The sequence below is a fragment of the Phoxinus phoxinus genome, assembly GCF_949152265.1.
Source record: "Phoxinus phoxinus genome assembly, chromosome: 14".
In the NCBI taxonomy this organism is placed as follows: Eukaryota; Metazoa; Chordata; class Actinopteri; order Cypriniformes; family Leuciscidae; genus Phoxinus; species Phoxinus phoxinus.
This window is the reverse complement of record NC_136889.1, coordinates 1,785,147-1,810,146: the sequence shown is the minus strand read 5'-3', so window position 1 is coordinate 1,810,146 and position 25,000 is coordinate 1,785,147. Positions and strand designations below refer to the sequence as shown.

The 25,000-nt window shown below is 39.1% G+C and overlaps 1 protein-coding gene across 1 annotated transcript in view; it reads left to right on the top strand.

Moving 5' to 3' along the window:
- The window catches only part of dntt (deoxynucleotidyltransferase, terminal), a gene marked incomplete at its 5' end in the record, with an annotated part of 138,477 nt that overhangs the window by 33,581 nt on the left and 79,896 nt on the right, over positions 1–25,000 (top strand). Inside the window, 3 exons of the mRNA XM_079636113.1 lie at positions 64–135; positions 262–385; positions 6,040–6,172. Of these exons, the coding sequence (XP_079492239.1) occupies positions 64–135; positions 262–385; positions 6,040–6,172 (329 nt within the window). The remainder of the gene's footprint in view (positions 1–63; positions 136–261; positions 386–6,039; positions 6,173–25,000) is intronic.

The following is a 25,000-nucleotide window of genomic DNA, read 5'->3' as shown; positions in this document are numbered from 1 at the left end:
CATAGCAGGATTTAAACTGGATTTAACTGTGTGTGCATGACAGCGGCTCATGTCTTTATCCAGGAGATCTTTGAATGCGGATCATCCTCCAGAGCCGAAGACACACTGAATGACGAGAGGTACCGAACTATGAAGGTAAAGCAAATCTCTCTGGGACTTCAGAGCTTAGCAGGTGTAGAAGTGTGTGTGTGTGTGTGTGTGTGTGAGTGTGTGTGTGTGTGTGTGTGTGTTTATGTGCGTCTGATAATCGTTGTGTCTCAGTTGTTCAGCAGTGTGTTCGGGGTCGGACCCAGAACCTCAGAGAGCTGGTACTATAGAGGACTCCGGACGTTTGAACAGGTTCTGACTGAACCCAGTATCAGACTGAACCGCATGCAGACCGCAGGTAAACAATGATGTCCGAGTTCAGACTTGTTAAAGTCAATCACTTTATCCCTTAAAACTCATCTTTGATCACCAAAATGACATATTTAAATGTTTTTTCTTTCTTCATGCCTTAAAATATCTTGAATGTAACTCGACACCCTTGTCTCATTTAGTATTCGCGGTTCTATGAATATGCAAATGAGCCCCGCCTCCACTCACTCACTCAGAGATCCACTGGTTGACGATCACACGTTGATCTGATTGGTTACAAGGTAGTGTGTGACGTCAGAAACACCAGCGATTTCAAACCGTGTTTTTGAGACTGTCTTTGGTTCACTGCAGTTTTAAGCAGAAAATAGTATAACCATGGTATATGTCCAAAAATGTGTTTTTATAATAGGACAAAATGTCCAAAAAGCCATTATAATGCAATGATATTCTGTTTACGTGGGGTGAATAAACATTTATTTTACAAATTGTGATTCATGCAACAAGCGATTTTTAAATCATCACCATGCTGAAAAATAGCTTTTAAAAAACTTTATTCACCCCAAGTAAACAGAATATCATTACATTATAATGGCTTTTTGGACATTGTCCTATTATAAAAACACATTTTTGGACATTTATATATATATATATATTAGGGGCGGACCCGAATACGGTATTCGGAAAGGCACAAATAACGTGTTTTTTACAAATACTTATTTTGAACAAATACTTTAAAAAATATTTGTATTCGGGAACAAAAAAAACTTTATATCAAAAAAGCTGTGTTTCCTCATGAGACCGCAGTGCATGCCCGGATGAGTGAGAGAGTGACGGACACAGGCTGCTCCACACAGCAACAGAGAGCGCTCGGCTGAGCGAAAAAACACTTAACTCCATCACTATTTTTGTTGAATAGATTTCTGTACCTTAACTGGGTTCCTGAGGCAGTTTATAACTTTCGGGAAGCGGAGTTTGATCGGGAGATTATTCCATTACGCTGCATTATTGACGTCTGCAGTCGGGTGCTCTCATGCTCGCTCTGTTTACGTAACGTCAGCTGTTTAGCGCGGTATAATAGACAATAGGCTGTTGACAGAGTAACGTTAACGTTCGGTTAAAAAGTTTAAAAATGCTTGTGTATTTGTGTCGAATTGTATGCACATGTGGGAGTTATATGGTACGTTTAAGTTACTCTGTCTTTTGCAGACAACAAGGTGTAGGCTGTATGCTTCATAATGTTCACAATGGTATTTTATAGTTGTTGGTTTTACCACGGATGAGGTAATGGCTGTTATGTTATTTTCTTTTCAATGACGTTCATTGTTTTATTGCTGGATTTATGGAAAAACATCAACCAATATTACATAATTATTATAATGAATATAATTAAAGAATACTTACACTATAACGTAAATTAGAAGGGTAACACGCAAGAAAAAAATTTTTTACGCCTATTTTGAATTTTATCCGAATACAAATACAAATACTTTCCCCCCCTCAACAAATACAAATACAGATACAAATAGCGGCTGCTTTGCACACCCCTAATATATATATATATATATATATATATATATATATATATATACTCCTTAAAACTGCAGTGAACCAAAGACAGTCTCAAAAACACGGTTTGAAATCGCTGGTGTTTCTGACGTCACACACTACCTTGTAACCAATCAGATCAACGTGTGTCGTCAACCAGTGGATCTCTGAGTGAGTGAGTGAGTGAGTGAGTGGAGGCGGGGCTCATTTGCATATTCATAGAACCGCGTATACTAAATGAGACAAGGGTGTCGAGTTACATTCAAGATATTTTAAGGCATGAAGAAATCTTTTTTCAAGGACATTTTTTTTAAATATGTAATTTTGTTGATCAAAGATGAGTTTTAAAGGACTAAACTATTGACCACAAGGGGACTTTAAACAATCGCAGTACATATTTAATTGGCAGATAAATATTGTAATATAGAATTCCCAGCCCTATATGTTACTCTAATGTACTTCCAGGGATACAATGTTTTTTACCATGCACATAAATATTCACCAGAGTATGTGTCCAAAACAATATAGTGTGGATTCAGGTAAATTGACTATTCGCAAAGACCCGCCCCCCTTAGTTACTGTTGCTATGTCCGACAAGCCACGCCTCTCTCACACACACCATGTTCTCATGCAGTGAAAAACACATCGCGGAGCAGAGAGACACTGACAGACTAGATTACCTTTCGGTTACTTTTGATATTAAACATATTAAACAAAGTCTCGCCTTTCAAACTTGGTCATTTTTTAAAAGAAATTTGAACAATAAATAGCGTTTTGTGGCTCTTTAATGTGTGTGACAGATCGCTGTGTCGCCTCAGTTAAAGCCGCTCGTGAACCGATCATCTCTTCTTCTAGTTCATTTATAGCATCAAATAAACATGAATGAACATCAGAAGGAATGTTGTTTTAACCGCGGAAAGACGTCAGTACACTCCGCTTCTCAAGCTCAAATCCTCCCATGTTCATCTACTAACTCTCCTGACTGCTTTGTCCGACAAAATCGCGAATGGCGGATGGCGAAGTATGATTGGTCAGATCACCTGTCAATCAAGCTCCCTGCGAAGGGTTAATTGGGAGAGTTTTTGCCATTGAGATGACTGGGGAAAAAAGTCCCAGTTGACCGTCTCTGTTTATTGTACCGTGTTTATGCTTTCCCAGAAGTATCTGAAGTTATCTAAGCCAGACCTCCCTCTCTTTCACTCTCAGAATCAAAACACAGTGTAGACATGATAAATGTTCCTGCCAAACCCCAGTCATCATTTCCTGGTCATTTTTATGCCGCCGCCGTCGGTGTGTGTGTGTGTGTGTGTGGGACAGAGGGCTTCTGTGCTGCTGAAATCACTGTGTTTAACGCATGTTCACTGCTTCAGTTTTCACGTCTGTCATGTCTGGCAGTGTCGGCACCATAACCTCCTGGAATATAAATATGCTTATCAATGGGTCCGGCTCCATTGAGCATCACACACTCTATTAAAACCCTCCCGGGAGTCGCGAGACGTGGGGAAATCTGACAGTTTTGCTGGTTATACATTCAGAGCTCATCAATCAGACTGAGAAAAGGCCAGCCGTGTTCGCGCTGTCATCTCGTCTATGAATTATGATATGATTTTATTGTTACCTTTTTAAAGCGATTACCTTACCTGACCCGTAGTTTTATGTCCTCGGGTCCTAATACGGATGTATGATAGAGGGTTGTGTTGTTAATTACTGATTGTTTTGGAAAATCTACTGTAAGAGGAAAGTTTAATGAGGCAGAGATTGTTTCCCAACTCACATCGCTACTGTTTTTCAGTCGTCAGGCCTCGTAATTTTCCACCGCTGTCTTCAGGCGCTCATTTACGACCTGCTGATCTATAAACAACACGCCGGCTTCAAACAATTATGCAGATTTGGTTTGTGAGATTTCCAGTCGGTTGAGAGGCGGTGCAGTTTGTTGGAAGAGTCTCGGTGCCGGTGGAGATTTCTCTGGCTGTGTGTGTGTGTGTGTGTGTGTGTGTGTGTGTGTGTGTGTGTGTGTGTGTGTGTGTGTGTGTGTGTGTGTGTGTGTGTGTGTGTGTGTGATGGCCATATTTTAAAATTCTCACTTATACAAAACATAAAGGTTAAAAAAGTGTAAAATTTCATGAAATATGATGCTTTTCTCTAAAAGTGCTTTGTCTATTATTGAAATGGCACAATATATAAAAAGGTTTGTCAGTTATATTCATATTTTAAAAAGATTTGTATTTCATGTAAATTGAAGTTCAATAGAAATTAACTTTCTATTCAATCAATCAATCAAAACTTTTATTACAGACTCAAGGTCCAAATCTTACCCACAACAATACATAAATACATGTCCATAAATGCACATGCACATACCTACACATATTTAAAAAAATAAGAAAAATAAAAAATAAAAAAATATTCATCAAAGAACCCTGAAAAAAAAAAAATCACGGTTGAAATATGAAGCTGCACGACTGCTTTCAACATTAATAATAATCATAAATGTTTCTTGAGCATCAGATCATCATATTATACTGATTTCTGAAGGATCATGTGACACTGAAGACTGGAGTAATGATGCTGAAAATTCAGCTTTGATCACAGAAATAAAATTTTTAAATGTATATATATTCACATAGAAATCACTTATTTTAAATTGTAATAATATCTAAAAAATTGTGCTGTATTTTAATAAATGCAGCCTTTGTAAGCAGAAGAGACTTCTTTCAGAAACATAAAAAAATCATATTATTCTCAGACTTTTGAGCAGTTGTGTAGAATAACTATGTTAACTTTCTTGCAAAATATGAATTTATATACAAATATATAACTATAAATTCCCGTTCGCTTACCGCGACTTTGATTGATGGATCTCTCCACTAGTTTGGGTGACTTACATTTTACATTTACTTTTATGCATTTGGCAGATGATTTTAAGTCTTTCACTCAAATTGCTGTATCAGTCAAAATAATTTTCTCTATGAAGAAAATTAACGTGACAGCGAAGGAGATTACAATATTAGAAAGCAAATCAAACAAACAAATATGAAAACTTATAAAGATAAAAAATTAATAGCAGGTTTTTGGACATTTACTATACGGTAGTACCATATTTCGTTTTTGTGCATGTGCTGCTATTCTTTAAGGTAAATACCGTAGTCAATTATGGTATGATTCATATATTTACCATATATTAAATTTTGTAAGTGAAAGAAGGTTAACAGCACTGGGATGTGTGTATGATCTCAAGAGGAAATGAGGTCTGTAATTAATGTTTCTCATTCTCACACAAACCACTAGTGAGAGACGCGCGTTGAACAAATAGAGAATGAGCTAATAAACACTTGATCGTGAAACTGTTGGATCGTGTGTTTATGTTAGAGGTTCAGAGCTGAAACTGCACTATTAAATCACTTTTAATGGGGTTTAACCGTCCAGAACAGCATGAAAGTGCAGGCGTCATATTTGTAGACGGCTCTGAACTCTAATTTGAGAATAACCCATAATTAACAGTAAAGTTGCTAGGTCAACCATCACTACTATTGCTAATAGTTGGTGTTAGTGATCTGATGAACCCCCTAAACTCTACACAAAAATATTAAGGCCTAATTTTAAGATTTGTGTGTTTTAATTGCATATTAAGGTGTTTTATTTCACATGATCTTGATAATTAGTTAATTTTGAACACACCCAGCAAGCAATAGCCATCATTTCACCGTCTAGGTTAACTATAGACCCAATATAGTCTGGTTAGTCCAATATAGTCCAAAATAACTTGCGAGATGTATGATATTCCATCATGTAAGCAAAGTCAACAGTGATTACAAGGTGTTTGGTTTCATTACTTCTCTCATTTCATTTCTTTATCTAATTGATGATGACTAGTCTATTCTTGGGCGATGGTTTAGACATCTATTACATTTTCACTGGCAGCCCAAATTTGGCCTTGTTTTAGCCTAGATGTCTGAGCTAGATGTCCTTTAAACGCAAAAATTGTTTGCTGGGTAGCCACATAAAAAATAGCATCATGGTGGAGTTTTCCTAGGTAAACACGTCTCATGTTTTCTTCAGACAGTGTGAAAGTCTAGTTTGTGCAACACTTGTTGGGTGTTTGTCAGTAAATCTTGTCTTCATCCGCTCTGGTCGCAGGGTTCTTGTTCTACGAGGACATCAGTAAGCCGGTGAGCAGGACCGAGGCCAGCGCACTGACGATTATAGTGGAAGAAGCTGTTATCTGTGTAAACCCACACGCCACCGTCCACATTACTGGAGGATTCCGCAGGTAAACACTGCTTCCTTGAAGAAGAGTAGACATCAGTGGTTTGTGGCTGTTTATGTCAGTTTCAGTGGTGTGTGATTTGTGTTTGTTTTTTTAATGGAGCAACATTTCTGTCATGAAAACTCGAGTGTTTGAGATGGAAATGGATACGACAATGTAAATATGTTTGGTCTTGGCCGAATAGATCTGCTACGCTGTTGCTGTTATTGCTGCTGATTTTGGTTATTGCTGATTTTGGTTATTGCTGCTGATTTTGGTTATTGCTGATTTTGGTTATTGCTGCTGATTTTGGTTATTGCTGATTTTGGTTATTGCTGCTGATTTTGGATATTGCTGCTGATTATTGCTGCTGCTGTTATTGCTGCTGATTTTGGTTATTGCTGCTGATTATTGCTGCTGATTTTGGCTATTGCTGCTGATTTTGGTTATTGCTGCTGATTTTGGCTATTGCTGCTGATTTTGGCTATTGCTGCTGATTTTGGCTATTGCTGATTTTGGTTATTGCTGCTGATTTTGGTTATTGCTGCTGATTTTGGCTATTGCTGCTGATTTTGGTTATTACTGCTGCTGTTATTGCTGCTGATTTTGGTTATTGCTGCTGAGTTTGGTTATTGCTGCTGATTTTGGTTATTGCTGATGATTTTGGTTATTGCTGATGATTTTGGTTATTACTACTGATTTTGGCTATTGCTGCTGATTTTGGTTATTGCTGATGCTGTTATTGCTGCTGATTTTGGTTATTGCTGCTGATTTTGGCTATTGCTGCTGATTTTGGCTATTGCTGCTGATTTTGGTTATTGCTGATTTTGGTTATTGCTGATTTTGGTTATTGCTGCTGATTTTGGCTATTGCTGCTGATTTTGGTTATTACTGCTGATTTTGGCTATTGCTGCTGATTTTGGTTATTGCAGCTGATTTTGGTTATTGCTGCTGCTGTTATTGCTGCTGATTTTGGCTATTGCTGCTGATTTTGGTTATTGCAGCTGATTTTGGTTATTGCTGCTGCTGTTGTTGCTGCTGATTTTGGTTATTGCTGCTGATTTTGGCTATTGCTGCTGATTTTGGTTATTGCAGCTGATTTTGGTTATTGCTGCTGCTGTTATTGCTGCTGATTTTGGCTATTGCTGCTGATTTTGGTTATTGCAGCTGATTTTGGTTATTGCTGATGCTGTTATTGCTGCTGATTTTGGTTATTGCTGCTGATTTTGGCTATTGCTGCTGATTTTGGTTATTGCAGCTGATTTTGGTTATTGCTGCTGCTGTTATTGCTGCTGATTTTGGCTATTGCTGCTGATTTTGGTTATTGCAGCTGATTTTGGTTATTGCTGCTGCTGTTGTTGCTGCTGATTTTGGTTATTTCTGATGATTTTGGTTATTACTGCTACCGTTATTGCTGCTGATTTTGGTTATTGCTGCTGCTGATATTGCTGCTGGTTTTGGTTATTGCTGCTGCTGTTATTGCTGCTGATTTTGGTTATTGCTGCTGCTGTTATTGCTGCTGGTTTTGGTTATTGCTGCTGCTGTTATTGCTGCTGATTTTGGTTATTGCTGCTGCTGTTATTGCTGCTGATTTTGGTTATTGCTGCTGCTGTTATTGCTGCTGGTTTTGGTTATTGCTGCTGCTGTTATTGCTGCTGATTTTGGTTATTGCTGCTGCTGTTATTGCTGCTGATTTTGGTTATTGCTGCTGCTGTTATTGCTGCTGATTTTGGTTATTGCTGCTGCTGTTATTGCTGCTGATTTTGGTTATTGCTGCTGCTGATATTGCTGCTGGTTTTGGTTATTGCTGCTGCTGTTATTGCTGCTGATTTTGGTTATTGCTGCTGCTGTTATTGCTGCTGGTTTTGGTTATTGCTGCTGCTGTTATTGCTGCTGATTTTGGTTATTGCTGCTGCTGATATTGCTGCTGATTTTGGTTATTGCTGCTGCTGTTATTGCTGCTGGTTTTGGTTATTGCTGCTGCTGATATTGCTGCTGATTTTGGTTATTGCTGCTGCAGAGCAAGTACGGGACTTGCTACTGCCAATACATATACGACAGGCTGCTGTGAGCAAGTAGTGCATGCTGCTGTTGTACAGCATTACATAAATAAATTACCTGTTGCAGATCTATACAGGTGGAGCTGGGAAAGGTGGAGGGTTTCTGAAAGTGTGCTGCACTGCTACAGCAAAAGCTGACCAAGTATTTGAAGGTTGAGCAACTAATCAGATGTGCCCTATAGAGAATGATGTGGTTGCAAGCAGATTGAGTTAAAGACCTGTCAGCCAGTTTCATGAGTCATGACAGAAATTTGTATTTCCCAAAAGAAAATGTAAAATGTATTGCTCAGACTTTGTTCTTTCATAGCTCAGGTGATGCAATGTGGTTGTGTTTAAAATAATGAAATATCCCAAAAATACATGCAACAACTTAGCAACTATTCAGAACAGCTTAGCAACTGCCTATTAACCACCTTTGTGCACATATGGCATAAATAACCTTCAAAACCTCAAGATATTTAAACCTTTCAGAATAATCAAGCTCTCATTCAAACTTTGTATTGAACTGCATGCATTTGTGAATGAATTTTATGCAAATTCTAAATTATCATGCATAATTTACATATTTTATTTATATATTTTTTACCTTAAAATACCTTTGGATAAATACAAATGCTCACTAATGAGTGAGTAGTTGACAGAGTAAGAGTATATATCTGTAAAATGAATATGGATTAATCTGCCAAATTGTCGAGATCTCTTCTGATACTTTAGGAGAGACTCATGTGGGATAACTTGGCATAAGACGAGAAGCGTCTCAGAAACTGGAGAGTTCAGCGAAATCCTCACTGGACATGAATCGTGTCCTGACACAGACTTCAATCTGTCTGCACACTCGTGGGTTAACATCACTGCATTCCCTTCAGAATAACCTGCGGATCACATTTCTACCATGTAAATGGAAAAAGGTGTTTGTTGTACCTTGAGGGTCCTTTCGGTGAGCTCGTCTACGAGAAAAATGTGACCAAGAGGTTATGAATCTTAATAACGTTCGCCAGAGAGAAAATGCCAAACGTCCTTATTCAATCATACAGTGTTTGCAGAGCCTGAATGGCTTTCTGATCAAGAACAGGGTGTTTTTCTTCCTCTCGGTCTGGTCTGGAGTGTTTTGTTTGGTGGAGTTGTAAAGTTTCTCTTTTATAGCTGGTGTTTATTTGAATTATTCAGAGGTGAGCTGTCTTGTTTGTGCCGCTGTTGGTCCGTCAGTCCCGCCGTTGGTGATGGGAATTATGGGAAGAGTGCTTTAAACCCTCCACAGACTCGACCTCGACATGTTTTCTGTGCTTTAAAGGTAGGGTAGGTAGGATTTATATAAAAACTTTTTACCAAATTTGATTAAACTTTCTATATATATCAATGCATAATTAAAATGTAAGTACTCTGATAAAAAGAGTATACAAATCGAGTGACTCTAGACTGTTTAATCTTCATTAAACACAGCTCATTATTTCCATTCGGGATGAATCACAGGATTGGCTTGCGCGACTGTCACTCTCCGTCGCCATGACTACCGCCGCTATTACTGGCTCTGCCCACGTGCGCGCAGTCGCACACCCGTCTTTAGGTGGGAGTGAATAGAATTAATGAGCTGTGTTTATTGAAGATTAAATACACTAGAGTCACTCAGTTTTTATACTCTCTATTTCAGAGTACTTGCATTTTAATTATGCATTGGTATATAAAGACAGTTTAAACAAATTTGAATAAATTTTTTTTTTAGACAATTCTGACCTACCCAACCTTTAAGGAAAGGTGCATTATTTCTGGTGCTTTTGTTTCCGCAGGCCATGTGTCTGATGCTGCATAATGACAGTACTTTAAAGATTGATATTTTTGGAAAGTAATAATGTAAGTCTGATGAATAAGATCAGTGCATGAATTCCAGCTGCTTTTATGTCTGTTTTGTTGTGATATTGTGCCATTGTTCCCAGATAACGTGGTCCTGACACTCCGATAAGTGAGTTAAAGTGAACACAGCGCTATCACTGCGCACCTTGTCAGTAAACTGGTGTATCTTGTCAGTAGTGGTTTATTTCAGGCTGGCTTTTTCTATCTTATTTGCTTTCTAAATCTTGCTGATGTGCTCTTGGCGGATGAGAGATATTATTAGCTCGGGTGGAACAGATGTCACAAACACACGTCTCCTACACAACAGATGACAGATGCTGTGCAAATGAAAACAAAAAGCTTTGTGAAGATGTGACGGCGTTTTATAGTAACTCGAGGAACAGGAGACGGTGAATCGCGTGACTTCTGGTGACGACACTGACACATTCATTCACTGACACCGTGTTGATGAAGTTAGATGTCTTTAATCTCTTAGCTGGTGATGTTTTATCGGCTTCACGGTAGAGTCAGACACAAACTCAAATTGAAATGTGTGTTTGATTTATTATGTGAGCTTCACAGAGCCAACATATAGTGTGCTAGTGTACAATCTTGCCTCAGGCTTCTTTCAAAATAAGAGCAAAATATCTGAATCCTCCTAGAGCAAAACTCACATCTAGCCTGTTCTGACTCTGGGTGTTTTATCTCTATCTTACTGAATAGACTTCAAGCTGACAATGAAATATCCCCAAAAATCCCTCAGACTTATAATGATGGAGTCTGGCTCTCTGTCTATGAACCTTATCATGCTGTATCATCATTTATGTGTAGCCTATGCGTTTATTATTCATTATACAGTTGTGGTCAAAAGTGATGTTTTTTTTGCAAAAATATATTCAGATTCAGATTCCTTTATTAGTTTCAGTTTTACAGCCAACCCATCCATTAAGGGTTAAAATTAAAAGTGCATTAGAACTCAATGTATATACACTCTAAAAAATGCTGGGTTGTTTCAACCCAATTTTGGGTAAAATATGGACAAACCCAAATGTTGGGTTAAAAATGTAATGTAAAAATTTAACCCAACGGCTGGGTTTGTCCATATTTTACCCAAAATTGGGTTGAAACAACCCAGCATTTTTTAGTGTACTATTAAAATTTTTTTTATAATATCCTCACATTTACACATGAGCCAATAGACACACACACACACACACACACACACACACACACACGCATGCACGCACACGCACACACAGTTCAATAACAGTGAAGTTCATCAATACTGGATTGAGTTCAATTCATAGAGAAAAGAGTGATGTCAAACCAAAAATTCAGACACCAGATATTTTTTTTATTAGTGTGTGCAGGACACTATAGTTCATTTCTGTAAGTGAGGAGAGCAAAATAAAGTAAACTCTGACATATTATACCCAAAAATTCTTCATACAATGACTACCAGTAAAATGTATAAAAATTTGGGGCCAATTGTTTTTCAGACATCATGTTCTGCTGAAGTGTGTGTCTTTAATTGCTAATGCTCTTTTCACACACACACTGAACACAATGAAGCATTGCTTGGTCACTGGTTGAGCTAAACTGGTATTATCTAATTGTGTAGTTAAATTTAACAGCTGACAGATATTCAACATAATTCATGTGTGAGACAGTCTAACAGAAGGACGGACAAAACCAGTGAAATATCACCTGATCTGATAACGTTCTTGTCATATTTTATTACTATTTTCTAAACTGAATAAACTGAGAAATGTTGAAGGTGTCTGAATACATTTTGGTTTGACTGTACATAAAGAATGAAATGCTCAGATCGTGTTGCTCGATAAAGCCCTCTCTAAAATTGCACGTTAGCCACAGCATTCATCAGAAAGTGACATTTGACATTGACAGAGGGTGTAATTGAGCGAGTGTGTTGAATTCAGCGAGGTTTTGACTATAGAGCTATTAGTCACGGGTGCTTTATGAGTTTTCCTCACATGACATTTCCCTATATCTCAGGATGACTAATGTGACTGAGCATCAGTGTAACGGGATTACGACGGGGAGAAAACATCATGTTTACCTCCAAACAGTCTTCTAAAACTTTACGGCTCAGAATGCAAATCTGCAGCTCTGTCGAGGCTAAGCTCTGTTGAAATCTGCTATTTGAACTCCGGCAAGCGCCACGCGTTGGCCGTGACAGTTTTAGTGATGTCTGGATTTACCGTAGGAATAGTTTCCGCTTTAACATCTACAGAGGATCAGGATATAGACACTGTGACAGACTTCTCAGTCTCCTCACGGCGAGCACAAATGCAGAAGGCCTACGAGAACGCTGAGACGATGCAGTGTTTGTTCAACTCCAGGTGAAGCGGCATGAATCATTCATTAAAGTCGCTCTCAAGTGCCTTGAAACGCGCTGCGTTATTCAATGTGTTGATGCATTTTACACTGAAATAGGAAGAAAGCTCCTCCCCTTTTTTAAATAGCCAATAGCGTTCACAGTTGAGCACGTTTTCTAATAGATTCCCCTTTTAGATTTAATATGAATCTGTTACTAAAGCAAAACATCATAATCATGCTGAGGATGTGTAGTTTTGAAAAGTGTGTAAGTTGTGTTTGTGCATGGCAGCGCTGTTATCTTCTGTATTCAGTGTGGTTTCTAATGCATAATCTGTCCAATCGTTCTCCTCCATATCGCTATTAAATACAGCTTTCTGTGTATAATTCAAATGGGTCCAATAGGTTTTGTGGTCCGCTTATGATTCGCTCTGTGCTATCGTGTCTCTGGGCCAGAACAGACTTTGTGATGCTAACGCGCAACCAGACTTCATTCACCCCAATGGAAAGCATGTTTACAAAGTCTAAATCATTTCCGATCCACTATGCATTATGTATTAAAACTCTGGCTAGTGGTTTTCCAAAGTTACAAGCCACTCAGCATTTTCACTGGCCACAATTTTGACATGAATACCATATAGATTTTTTTTAAACATTATCTCATAATTTGGCAGCAGGTATTAGAGTAAAAAAGTACAGACTTCGGTAAAAATGTGACGCTTTGAGCTTTGTTGAGCGGAGTCGTAAACAAAGCCTCTGATTGGCTATTGTACACATGCGCTCATCGGGAATGTCTGTGATTGGCTACAATGATCAGTGCTTCAAAAACACGTAAATATACATCAATGACACTCTTCTCCGAGCGCTTTACGCCGGAGCCTCTACGCAATAGACTACGCGTTGGTTTTCATTTATACTTCTGTGTCGTTGTCCGCGTTGACGCGCAATTACACATGCATAGGGAACATGTGAAACCCGAGGGAGGGGTTCTAGCAGACCAATCACAGCGCTTGCGTCCGCGTAGAATTGATGCGCTGTTACATTTTTGGAGAGGTGCACGTCAGGGTACGCCGAAGGGTACGCGCGCTACACGCAGCCTACGACGTAGCTACGGCGTGAGTTCGACGCAGAAGTATAAATTGGGCTTTACACAGAAACTCCCGCTCCCGTTTTTAAAAAACATTCAAACGCTCCCATGCATTGATCATTGTAGCCAATCACAGACATATCCGATGAGCACAGAACACAACGGCCAATCAGAGGTGTTTACGAGTCCGCTCAACAGCGCTCAAAGTGTCTCAATTTTAAAATTTACAATTTTGCCAAAGCCTGTACTTTTTGACAACTCCAGTGAAAAGAGGAGCGTGTTCCGGCGGAAACGTTCCCTGGTGATATTCTGCAGTTTCAAAAAACAATTCCGCCGCTGACCAGGAGAAACCCAGTCTAAAGACAGCGGCGCCACGCGTTAGTCATATGGTATTTTAAGGGCGCATGCTTGGCCATTATCGTGTGAACAACAGCATACACTTTGATTCTCTCATCTACGCAGACACAGCAGTTTTAATTTTTGCCAATCATACATTATTACAAGGGAAAATATTAACACACGAGGGAAATCATTGTTGGCATAAATAGGCATAAATCTAGCTTACACATTTACCCAAATTATTATACGCCTGTTTAACCGAAGCTAATTTGTGTGTGTTTCTCCATCATCCTCATACAATGTCACTTCTCTGTGTTTTACGGCCCTGACGAGAACGTCGGTCTCCTCGGCTGTGAACCGCTCCTGGCGTGCGCCTGCAAACCCGCCGTTATAATAGCAATCCGCCGTTATAATAGCAATCCGCCGTTATAATAGCGATCCGCCGTTATAATAGCAATCCTCCGTTATAATAGCAATCCGCCGTTATAATAGCAATCCGCCGTTATAATAGCAATCCGCCGTTATAATAGCAATCCGCCGTTATAATAGCGATCCGCCGTTATAATAGCGATCCGCCGTTATAATAGCGATCCGCCGTTATAATAGCAATCCGCCGTTATAATAGCAATCCGCCGTTATAATAGCAATCCGCCGTTATAATAGCGATCCGCCGTTATAATAGCAATCCGCCGTTATAATAGCAATCCGCCGTTATAATAGCAATCCGCCGTTATAATAGCAATCCGCCGTTATAATAGCAATCCGCCGTTATAATAGCGATCCGCCGTTATAATAGCAATCCGCCGTTATAATAGCAATCCGCCGTTATACTAGCGATCCGCCGTTATAATAGCGATCCGCCGTTATAATAGCGATCCGCCGTTATAATAGCGATCCGCCGTTATAATAGCAATCCACCGTTATAATAGCAATCCGCCGTTATAATAGCAATCCGCCGTTATAATAGCAATCCGCCGTTAAAATAGCAATCCGCCGTTATAATAGCAATCCGCCGTTATAATAGCAATCCGCCGTTATAATAGCAATCCGCCGTTATAATAGCAATCCGCCGTTATAATAGCGATCCGCCGTTATAATAGCAATCCGCCGTTATAATAGCAATCCGCCGTTATACTAGCGATCCGCCGTTATAATAGCGATCCGCCGTTATAATAGCGATCCGCCGTTATAATAGCGATCCGCCGTTATAATAGCAATCCACCGTTATAATAGCAATCCGCCGTTATAATAGCAATCCGCCGTTATAATAGCAATCCGCCGTTAAAATAGCAATCCGCCGTTATAATAGCAATCCGCCGTTATAATAGCAATCCGCCGTTATAATAGCGATCCGCCGTTATAATAGCGATCCGCCGTTATAATAGCGATCCGCCGTTATAATAGCAATCCGCCGTTATAATAGCGATCCGCCGTTATAATAGCGATCCGCCGTTATAATAGCAATCCGCCGTTATAATAGCAATCCGCCGTTATAATAGCGATCCGCCGTTATAATAGCAATCCGCCGTTATAATAGCAATCCGCCGCTATAATAGCGATCCGCCGTTATAATAGCAATCCGCCGTTATAATAGCAATCCGCCGTTATAATAGCGATCCGCCGTTATAATAGCAATCCGCCGTTATAATAGCAATCCGCCGTTATAATAGCGATCCGCCGTTATAATAGCGATCCACCGTTATAAATAATAGCAATCCGCCGTTATAATAGCGATCCGCCGTTATAATAGCAATCCGCCGTTATAATAGCAATCCGCCGTTATAATAGCAATCCGCCGTTATAATAGCAATCCGCCGTTATAATAGCAATCCGCCGTTATAATAGCGATCCGCCGTTATAATAGCAATCCGCCGTTATAATAGCAATCCGCCGTTATAATAGCAATCCGCCGTTATAATAGCGATCCGCCGTTATAATAGCAATCCGCCGTTATAATAGCAATCCGCCGTTATAATAGCAATCCGCCGTTATAATAGCAATCCGCCGTTATAATAGCAATCCGCCGTTATAATAGCAATCCGCCGTTATAATAGCAATCCGCCGTTATAATAGCAATCCGCCGTTATAATAGCAATCCGCCGTTATAATAGCAATCCGCCGTTATAATAGCGATCCACCGTTATAAATAATAGCAATCCGCCGTTATAATAGCAATCCGCCGTGGAACAAGCGCGCCGGCTCTTAAAGGGAATGTGAGAGGACGCTCTGATTGGTTTATTTCACGTTCCGCCCAAACCACACCTATGAGTAATGAAGCGACTTCAGACCAACACATTTTAGATTTGCGTCGGGCGCAAGAGTCGCTTATCCCGCCGGTACAATAGCAACAGCGCCCGTGATCCGCCCACAAAGTTTCGCGTTTGATACTTGCGTTTCAGAGCGTTAAAATAGGGCCCATTGTGTTTATCGTGCAATTTATACGCTAAAATGAGTTTTTGCGTGCATTTGATACGCTATTATGTGTAACACACACGTACCCCACACCACTACTAACCTACCCATGCGTATACTATGCACGTAAAAACTAATTTTCACGTATAAATTGCACGATAAACACAATGCGTGCTAGAGACGCATTTAGTGTGACCAGGTTGACTTAACACATAACTGACTGTGTTTACGTGAATACTCTCCAAGACCGGCATTTTGATATTACTTTGTGTGTATTTGACACAATAAGCAGTGAGAAAAAACTAAATTTAGTGCTGAGAGGCGGCTTTATGTGTGCGCTCTCTGGGTGTGAGCACAAAATTTGTACAATTATGTGCAATATGCGTAAACCCACGCCGAAATTCACCAGCAATGTTCATCCGGAGCAAATGAGTGAGTGGAGGCGGGTTTGTGCACTTCTACTGTACATTCAAGAAACACAATATTAAAGTAATGTCGTCTATTAAATAAACTTTGGATGAGAAAAAACTACCAGCGTATTTTTTTTTAATCTTTCATATGCTTTTGAAAAGGCCATTAATTGATTGTTTTGACATTTGATCTCTGATGAGACGAGCCTGAGATTAATGAGCGCGAGCGGATGTCATCATTATTGGCTGAATGTACAAACGTGCATTGGCTCGTGAGCGTTTGAATAAGCCGGCGTCTGTTCGAGCTGATCGGAGGTGCAGGGAATTTATGCTGATAGTTTCTGCTGTTAGGATTGTGCCAGCGCAGCGAAACTAAACGCAGACGGAAGAGTCTCAACGTGGCCGTTTCACTCTCGGCTAGAGAAAGATACAGCACAGCTCATTAGAAATGAGAAGAGAAGCGAATAACTGAAGTGTGACGCTCCACGAGAGACGCCTCTCTGATCAATTACCCCAGAGAAATGACTTTACTGTCCTTCCACAGACTCCTGACTCCAAATGAATAATATGTGCTGTGAAATATGACCATATATTATATCGCAATACTAGTTTGAAATTGAATGGTTACTCAAATCTAAAATTTGGGAAGAAATTGTGAGGAGCGTTTGTTTTTGTTAAGTCATTACTGCCATTATGGGAGATTGTTATGGTTTTGCTGTGCGGTTGCTTGCTAGATCATGCACTGTAAAAAAATATTGTTGGTTTAACTTTAAAAAGTAAGTTACCTGGTTGCCTTAAAATGTTGAGTTGATTGAACTTAAAAAATGTAGTTAATGCATGAAGGAGATACACTCAAACAAATGCTGGGTTGTTTTAACCCAAATTTGGGTCAAATATGGACGAACCCAACCGTTGGGTTAACATTTTTAATTTACAAATTTAACCCAACGGCTGGGTTTGTCCATATTTGACCCAAACAACCCAGCATTTTTTAGAGTGTAGGTTTGATCGATATAAACTCAAAATATGATGTAATCTGAACCACATTAATTATCTAAATTGATTTGACAAAAGATAAAAAGTTGTGCAAATATTTTTTTACAGTGTGGTTAGGTAGTTAGGGTATTTAAGTCGGTTCATACTGTGTCAAGAGTCTAATAATGATTTTTGTTTCTTATAAGCATTACTAATAGTGATATTTGACTTGGCACACTGACTTTCTTACTTAGTATTGTTGTCTTGTTTCCAGTCCAAATATCTAAAAGTTCTTAAATCAAGACGCATTTACTAGATGAGTAAAAATAACATGAGATAATTAAAAATTAAGTGAGTTTTTGCTTAAAAAACGCTAAATTATAGGCCAATGGGGTAAGAAAAATAATCTTGTTTCTGTTTGAATTAATAAAAATAATATAAAATAAATAAAAATTAAGTGAGTTTTTGCTTAAAAAAGAGCTAAATTATCTGCCATTGTTTCTGTTTGAATTAAGATAATTTTTCTTACCTCATTGGCAGATAACAATGCTAATAATGTACTATAACTTTTTTAATAAATGATTCTTGATTTAAGATTTTTTAAATATTTGGACTGGAAACGAGCATTTTTCCAGAGCAAACACTAATAAGTGAATTGATGAACCAGTTTATTGGTGTGTGTGTTTGACAGCATCCCTCGTCTCTCTCTCATCCCTGTGAAAGTGACAGAACTCAGAAGAGTTTAATTTAGCATTTCAGCTCCTAAGCTCTTCTAAAGATGTGTGATGTCTGAGAAGCAGAATACTGTCTCCTAAAGCGGGGGATTTCAGTGTGACATCAAATAAATAGCTGTCATGTAATATCTCGTAAGCCAAAAATGATTTTTCAGGAGGTCTTTATGGGTGTGCGGCTCCAGTTCAGACTTATGGGTTTGCACGTTTTGAGAGACTTAGTGTGCATTAGTGCATAACTTCATATATTATATAATATCCTTAAAGGGATAAATCCATCCCCAGACGCATAAACATTCTGCTAAACATTTAATGCAGGTTTGAATGCCGAGAGTGAGTAAATAATGACAAAATATATATTTTTCTGCTTAACAACCCCTTTAAAGAGGACCTATTATGTTTTTCCATCTATCTTAAACGATTAGTTCACTTTTTAAAAAACTTTTGCTGATAATTTACTCACCCCGATGTCATCCAAGATGTCCATGTCTTTCTTTCTTCAGTGGAAAAGAAATGAAGGTTTTTGATGAACACATTTCTCCATATAATGGACGTCAATGGGCCCCAAACGGGTCAAGGTCCAGATGACAGTGTCAGCGCCGCTTCAACGGGCTTTAAACGACACCAGACGATGAATACGGCTCTTATCTAGCGAAACCATAGTCATTTCAAAAATAAATAAAAAAGTTTAAGTTTTATAAGCACAAGCGCTCGCCTTGCTCTTTTCTGTGATGCGCGTTCGTGACGTCACGTGATACGCAGTTACGCTGTAAAGGTCACGCTTCTGTGAAAAGTAAAAAAATTCTGTTCTGACAAAAATTTTCTTTTAGGCTTTTTAATATTCCAACACCCAATATTACGCACACAAAATGGCCATTTTAAACGATAAACTGACACAAAGACATTTGAATATGTGTGTATGGTCCTCCTTCCGCACATTTGTAAACACTGACTCGGTACGTCAAGCGAGACCTTTTCAACGTAATTCGCCTTTGGCTAAGCCCCGCCCCCCTTAGTTACTGTTGCTACGTCCGTCAACTTCATCTGGGCTCTGGTTTGGTATCAACATGGCTTGTGTTGTGACGGCTCTTCCTGCTGAACTTTTATAGAAGTAGGCAAAAGGGGCTGCAATATGCGTTCGAAGGCTATATTCAAGACATACAAGCAACAACAAGGCATCCAAATAGAGGCAAAAACATAACGGTCACAGTCAAAAAATGAACCACCGCATATCCTAATGGAGACGGAGGCTGGGACTAACAATATCAAGAGCAACACTGTTCATGCAAAGCTGGGTAGGTCTCTATTCACTTCTATAATCGTTATTACAAAGCAAACGGACTACGCGAGTATAGTTGTATTTATTAGCAGCGTGTGCTAGCGTATCAACAATTAGGGTAGAGAACCGAAATCATAACATAAAACTGTCTAACTAGTGTAACTTCACAGTAAGGTTAAAAGCAAAATATATTAGAGCACAAAAGTGTGTTGTTGATCTTGAGGGGTTTCGCTGACTGAGGACGTCCACACAGTTTAATCCAAAGACGACACTTGTCAGGATTTGACTCCGGTTTTGGGAAGGGAAAAACGGACACCTCCTCCAACCTCTCTGGGAAACGCGTATCTGTGTTACAAATGCCCCAGGCACAACGTTTAACCGTATTTTTGATAAAACTACGACGGTAATAGCCTGCCGAGACCAACAATATGAGACGCCGGTGTTAAAGTCAATGGAGCGCTGTGAAAAAGTGTCGGACCGCTGTGGAGCTCGTTCTCGGCTGCGCTGTGATTGGTCAATCTACATTCTAGGGCGTGGCTTAGCCAAAGGCGAATTGCGTATTACGTGACGTCACGAACGCGCATCACAGAACAGAGCAAGGCGAGCGTTTGTGCTTATAAAACTTAAACTTTTTTATTTTTTAAATGACCGATCGTTTCGCTAGATAAGACCCGTATTCATCGTCTGGTGTCGTTTAAAGCCCGTTGAAGCGGCGCTGACACTGTCATCTGGACCTTGACCCGTTTGGGGCCCATTGACGTCCATTATATGGAGAAATGTGTTCATCAAAAACCTTCATTTCTTTTCCACTGAAGAAAGAAAGACATGGACATCTTGGATGACATGGGGGTGAGTAAATTATCAGCAAAAGGTTTTTTTAAAAAGTGAACTAATACTTTAAGTGTGTAATGTTGTTGTTTGAGCATGAAAAAGGTTTCCAAAGTTATTCTCTATATGAGTGTCAGTGTTTCTGAACTCCTGAAACGCCTCCATTGTAGTTTAGAGTTTCTTCCAGGAATGAATATGTCATAATATTCCTCATTTAAATAATTAATGCGCAGAATAAAGGGGTGGGGCCTGGTTGAGTGAGTTATAGTGTGTTAAACTGGCGGTTATGGTAAGGGGCGGGACATTTCCCAAACACACTCGCGAAGGGCTAGACCAATCACAACACACTCCTCCAGCCGACCAATCAGAGCACAGTGTGCTTTTCAGAAGGCGGGGCTTCATAGAGACAGGAAGTAAACAGAGCGTTACTGACAGACTGGGAAGAGAGGAGCCACAACAATGGAGAATATGAGGAAAATAAAGCATGCAAACCTGTTCTAGTAGAGCCTGAAAACAACATCAAGACAAGAAAAGGGCACAATAGGTCCTCTTTAAATGCAAAACACATTTATCCATCAAAATTAAAATCACTCCAGTATAATCTGACCTCATGCACTTCTCCGTGTGCTTCACCGGACTAATATGCCTCTTAAAGCTAATATTGTTTGTTTGGCAGCAGGTTTATATATGCATGTTTTTCAGTCTAGAACTCCCACACGCCGGCGCTGAACTTTAGCACATTAGCAAGGCTGGTTGAGTCCTAAATGAACAGTGTCACATTGCTCGCCCACTCAATAAGCTCCTCTAAAATGACCCCGCGAGACCTTCTTTTGCACTCGGATTCACTCTGTGCCGTTAGCTATAGCGCGACAGACTTCAAGACGTGTGTTTACAAGGCGAGCGCTGCTATAATGACTGCATTAGTGGAGGCTAATATGGTATTGATCATGAATGCAATTGTGAATGTTGATTATACAGTTTAGTTTGTTCATATTTGATGAGGAATAGTGATAAACCTGGACAGAAAATACTAATTTAGCTAGTTAAATGACGTCAATTGTGTTTATAATAAATGCCAGTAAGCCACTATCATTTGTGTGTTTTATACTAATGTTTTTCATTCCTGTTCTGTTCTGCCATTTTAAGGATTTGTTGTCGAGTGAGAGGAACTGAAATACATATTTATGGTGTTTATATTGTTTGTAAATGTTTTATTTACAGTTTTTATTTTATTTTATATTATTTCTGAATGTAATGGTATAGGTAAATGTAACTTATACACGTTATCTGTGTGTTATTTTTTCTATCAACAATGCAATTTTGTAATAATGTTAACTTATTTGCTCTATTAAAATTATTAAAACTCATAAATAAAGTTGAAAAAAAAAAACTTAAAGCTTATACTTAGAATCTTAAACCTAAACAAAAATTAGAAATGTTCCCTTGGAAAATGTGAAAGTGAAGTTTTCAAATTGCTAAAAGTAAAATAAATAAATAATGGTAAACACACACACACACGCGCACGCACACACACTCGCACGCAGACACACACACACACACACACACACACACACACACACGCGCTCGCACGCAGACACATAGACACTCGCACGCAGTCACACACACACACACTCGCACGCAGACACGCACACAGACATACACACACGCGCACACTCGCACGCAGACATACACACACACACGCAGTCACACACAGTCACACACACACACACACACACACACACACACACACACACACACACACACACACACACAGTCACACACACGCACACACACTCACACGCAGACACACATACACACACACGCTCGCACGCAGTCACACACACACTTCAATAACTGTGAAGTTCATTAATATTGGATTGAGTTCAATTCATGGAGAAAAGAGTGATGTCATCATCCAGCTCAGTTCAGTTTTCATCCATAATGCCAGTGCATTCAAATTAATAATATTGCTGAATATTACGTTAAATGAACTTCTCAGAGGACCTGAAGTCGGCCGGCAGGATCAAACGCTGCTTCTGGCGGATCCACCAGTCATTTGTTCTCCTTTATATGTCAAGTTAACCGTGAGATGCTCGGCTTTGTGTCTGACGGATCTCCATCAAAGCAGGAGGTGTGTGTGTGTGTGTGTGTGTGTGTGTCTCTGTGTGTGTGTGTGTCTGTCTGTCTGTGTGTGTGTCTGTGTCTGTCTGTGTGTGTGTGTGTCTGTCTGTGTCTGTGTGTGTGTGTGTCTGTGTGTGTCTGTGTGTGTGTGTGTCTCTGTGTGTGTCTGTGTGTGTCTGTGTGTGTCTGTGTCTGTGTGTGTGTGTGTGTGTGTGTCTGTCTGTGTGTGTGTGTGTGTGTGTGTGTCTGTCTCTCTGTGTGTGTGTGTGTGTGTCTGTCTGTGTGTGTGTCTGTGTGTGTGTCTGTGTCTGTGTGTGTCTGTGTGTGTGTCTGTGTGTGTGTGTGTTTGTGTCTGTGTGTCTGTGTGTGTGTCTGTGTGTGTCTGTGTCTGTGTGTGTGTGTGTCTGTGTGTCTCTGTCTGTGTGTGTGTCTGTGTGTGTCTGTGTCTGTGTGTGTGTGTTTAGCTGCTTCTTCTGAGGCCTGAAGTCTGGCTGGCTCTGTGATCCGGACTCCTTCATTTCTGTGTGGAAGACCGGAGCCAGATCCTGTGACATGAATAAACCGAACGCACGTTTACATGAACACACTCCAGTAACAAGCCTCGGGAGTTTATCTCTGAACAGATGTGTCATTAATGCTGCTGTTTGTGATCAGTATGTGTTTAATATTTCGGAAAGAGTTTCTTCTGCTTAAGGCTGCATTTATTTGATCAAAATACAGTAAAAATTGTGGAATATTATTCCAATGTAAATCACTCGCCGTGAGACTCCGCCCACACGCTGTTCTGATTGGCTGTGGGTTTTGATTGATTTTGACGCATCTCGCCGTCGCGTCTAGTGTGGACAGAGAAATTATTTGTTCGCTCGAATCCTATCGCGTCTGCTTAGGACACGGTGTGACTTGACTTGACATTTATGATGTTGCCTATGTAGACAGCAAGGCCGCTCACTAGGTTTTGGGACAGAGCCGCAGGTGTTGTGTATTATATGTATTATATGTCATGCCATAAATCTGTGACTACCCTTGAAAAACAAGCGTCCCACTGCAGTTTTCTCTCGACCTAATATTGGATCCGGCAGTAAAAACCTCATTTCTAAACGACGCCCGCACTAAATAATTCGCAAGCTGCATAAATTCTTCAAAAGTTGTGACGAACATTGCTGTTCTTTGTGAAAAGCAGCGTTTAAAAGCCGCCTGGCGTGCGTTAGGTTATATTAAGTTGTGTTTGCTCGGCATACTTTAATCCTGCATCTGCTCGCAGAAGAAAAGAGAAATGCATGTTCAGAGTTTGAGAGCCTCTTATGCGCATATGTGCCTACGCTTGTGTTTCTCACCGCCATTAAAACCAGAGAAATCACATTCATGAGCTTCTCTGCTGCTCAGACTCACTTGTGTCGGCTGAAGTGAACATTTACTGTGTTGAGCTTTTAGGGCTTCACTTGCTCCTTCAATGCGGCACCACCTGATCTATTCACGAAGCAAATATGTCATGTAATATGCCGTATAATATCTACCCATATACTGTATAATGGAGACCAAGGGTGCGTTTCAGAAACGACAGCACTCGCCGTCAACAGTCCAGACGTATACATGTCTTCTCTTACTGTGCTTAGCTGTAAAATAAAAGGATTATTTTAAACTCGGTCCTCCAAACTAAAATTCCAGTATCATATTTTTGTGATATTATAATGTAAACAAGTGAACACATTTAAACCCCACAAGATTAAAAAAATATAATAATTAGGATAGGTGAAAGATTTGAAGCAATTCGTTTGTTGATTCGTTCATTTGTTTGTTCATACATTCATTTAAATTTATGTATTTTAATTAATGTATGTATTTTAATAAATTGTAATGTATATATTTGAATTAATATGACATTAAAGTAATATTTTTATTTATTTTACTATATTATTTATTTTTTGGGATTTTAATTGTGGATTGAAGAATTGTTGATAAAAAGTTGATGAGTTTTTTCAGGACACAAGCTTATTTTTTATAAATGTCACGTTGTAATTCTCATTAATAATTATTCATTAATTTCCAATGCATGGTCAAAACAATGGTTTGATTCATTTACCTTTTATCAATTTGTTCATTCGTTTGTTGATTCGTTCATTTGTTTGTTTGTTCATACATTCATCTTAATTTATGTATTTTAATTAATGTATGTATTTTTAATAAATTATAATGTATTTATTTTAATTAATATTATATTAAAGTAATATTTGTATTTATTTTACTATATTATTATTATTATAATTTTTTTGCATTTTAAATGTGGGTTGAAGAATTTATAAAAAGTTGATGAACATGTATTAGTTGTGTGAGTTAGTCGTTTTTTTAGGACACAATTTTTCATGTCATGTTGTAATTATCATTAATAATTATTCAAATTTCCACTGCATGGTCAAAACAATGGTTTGATTCATTTACTTTTTACGTT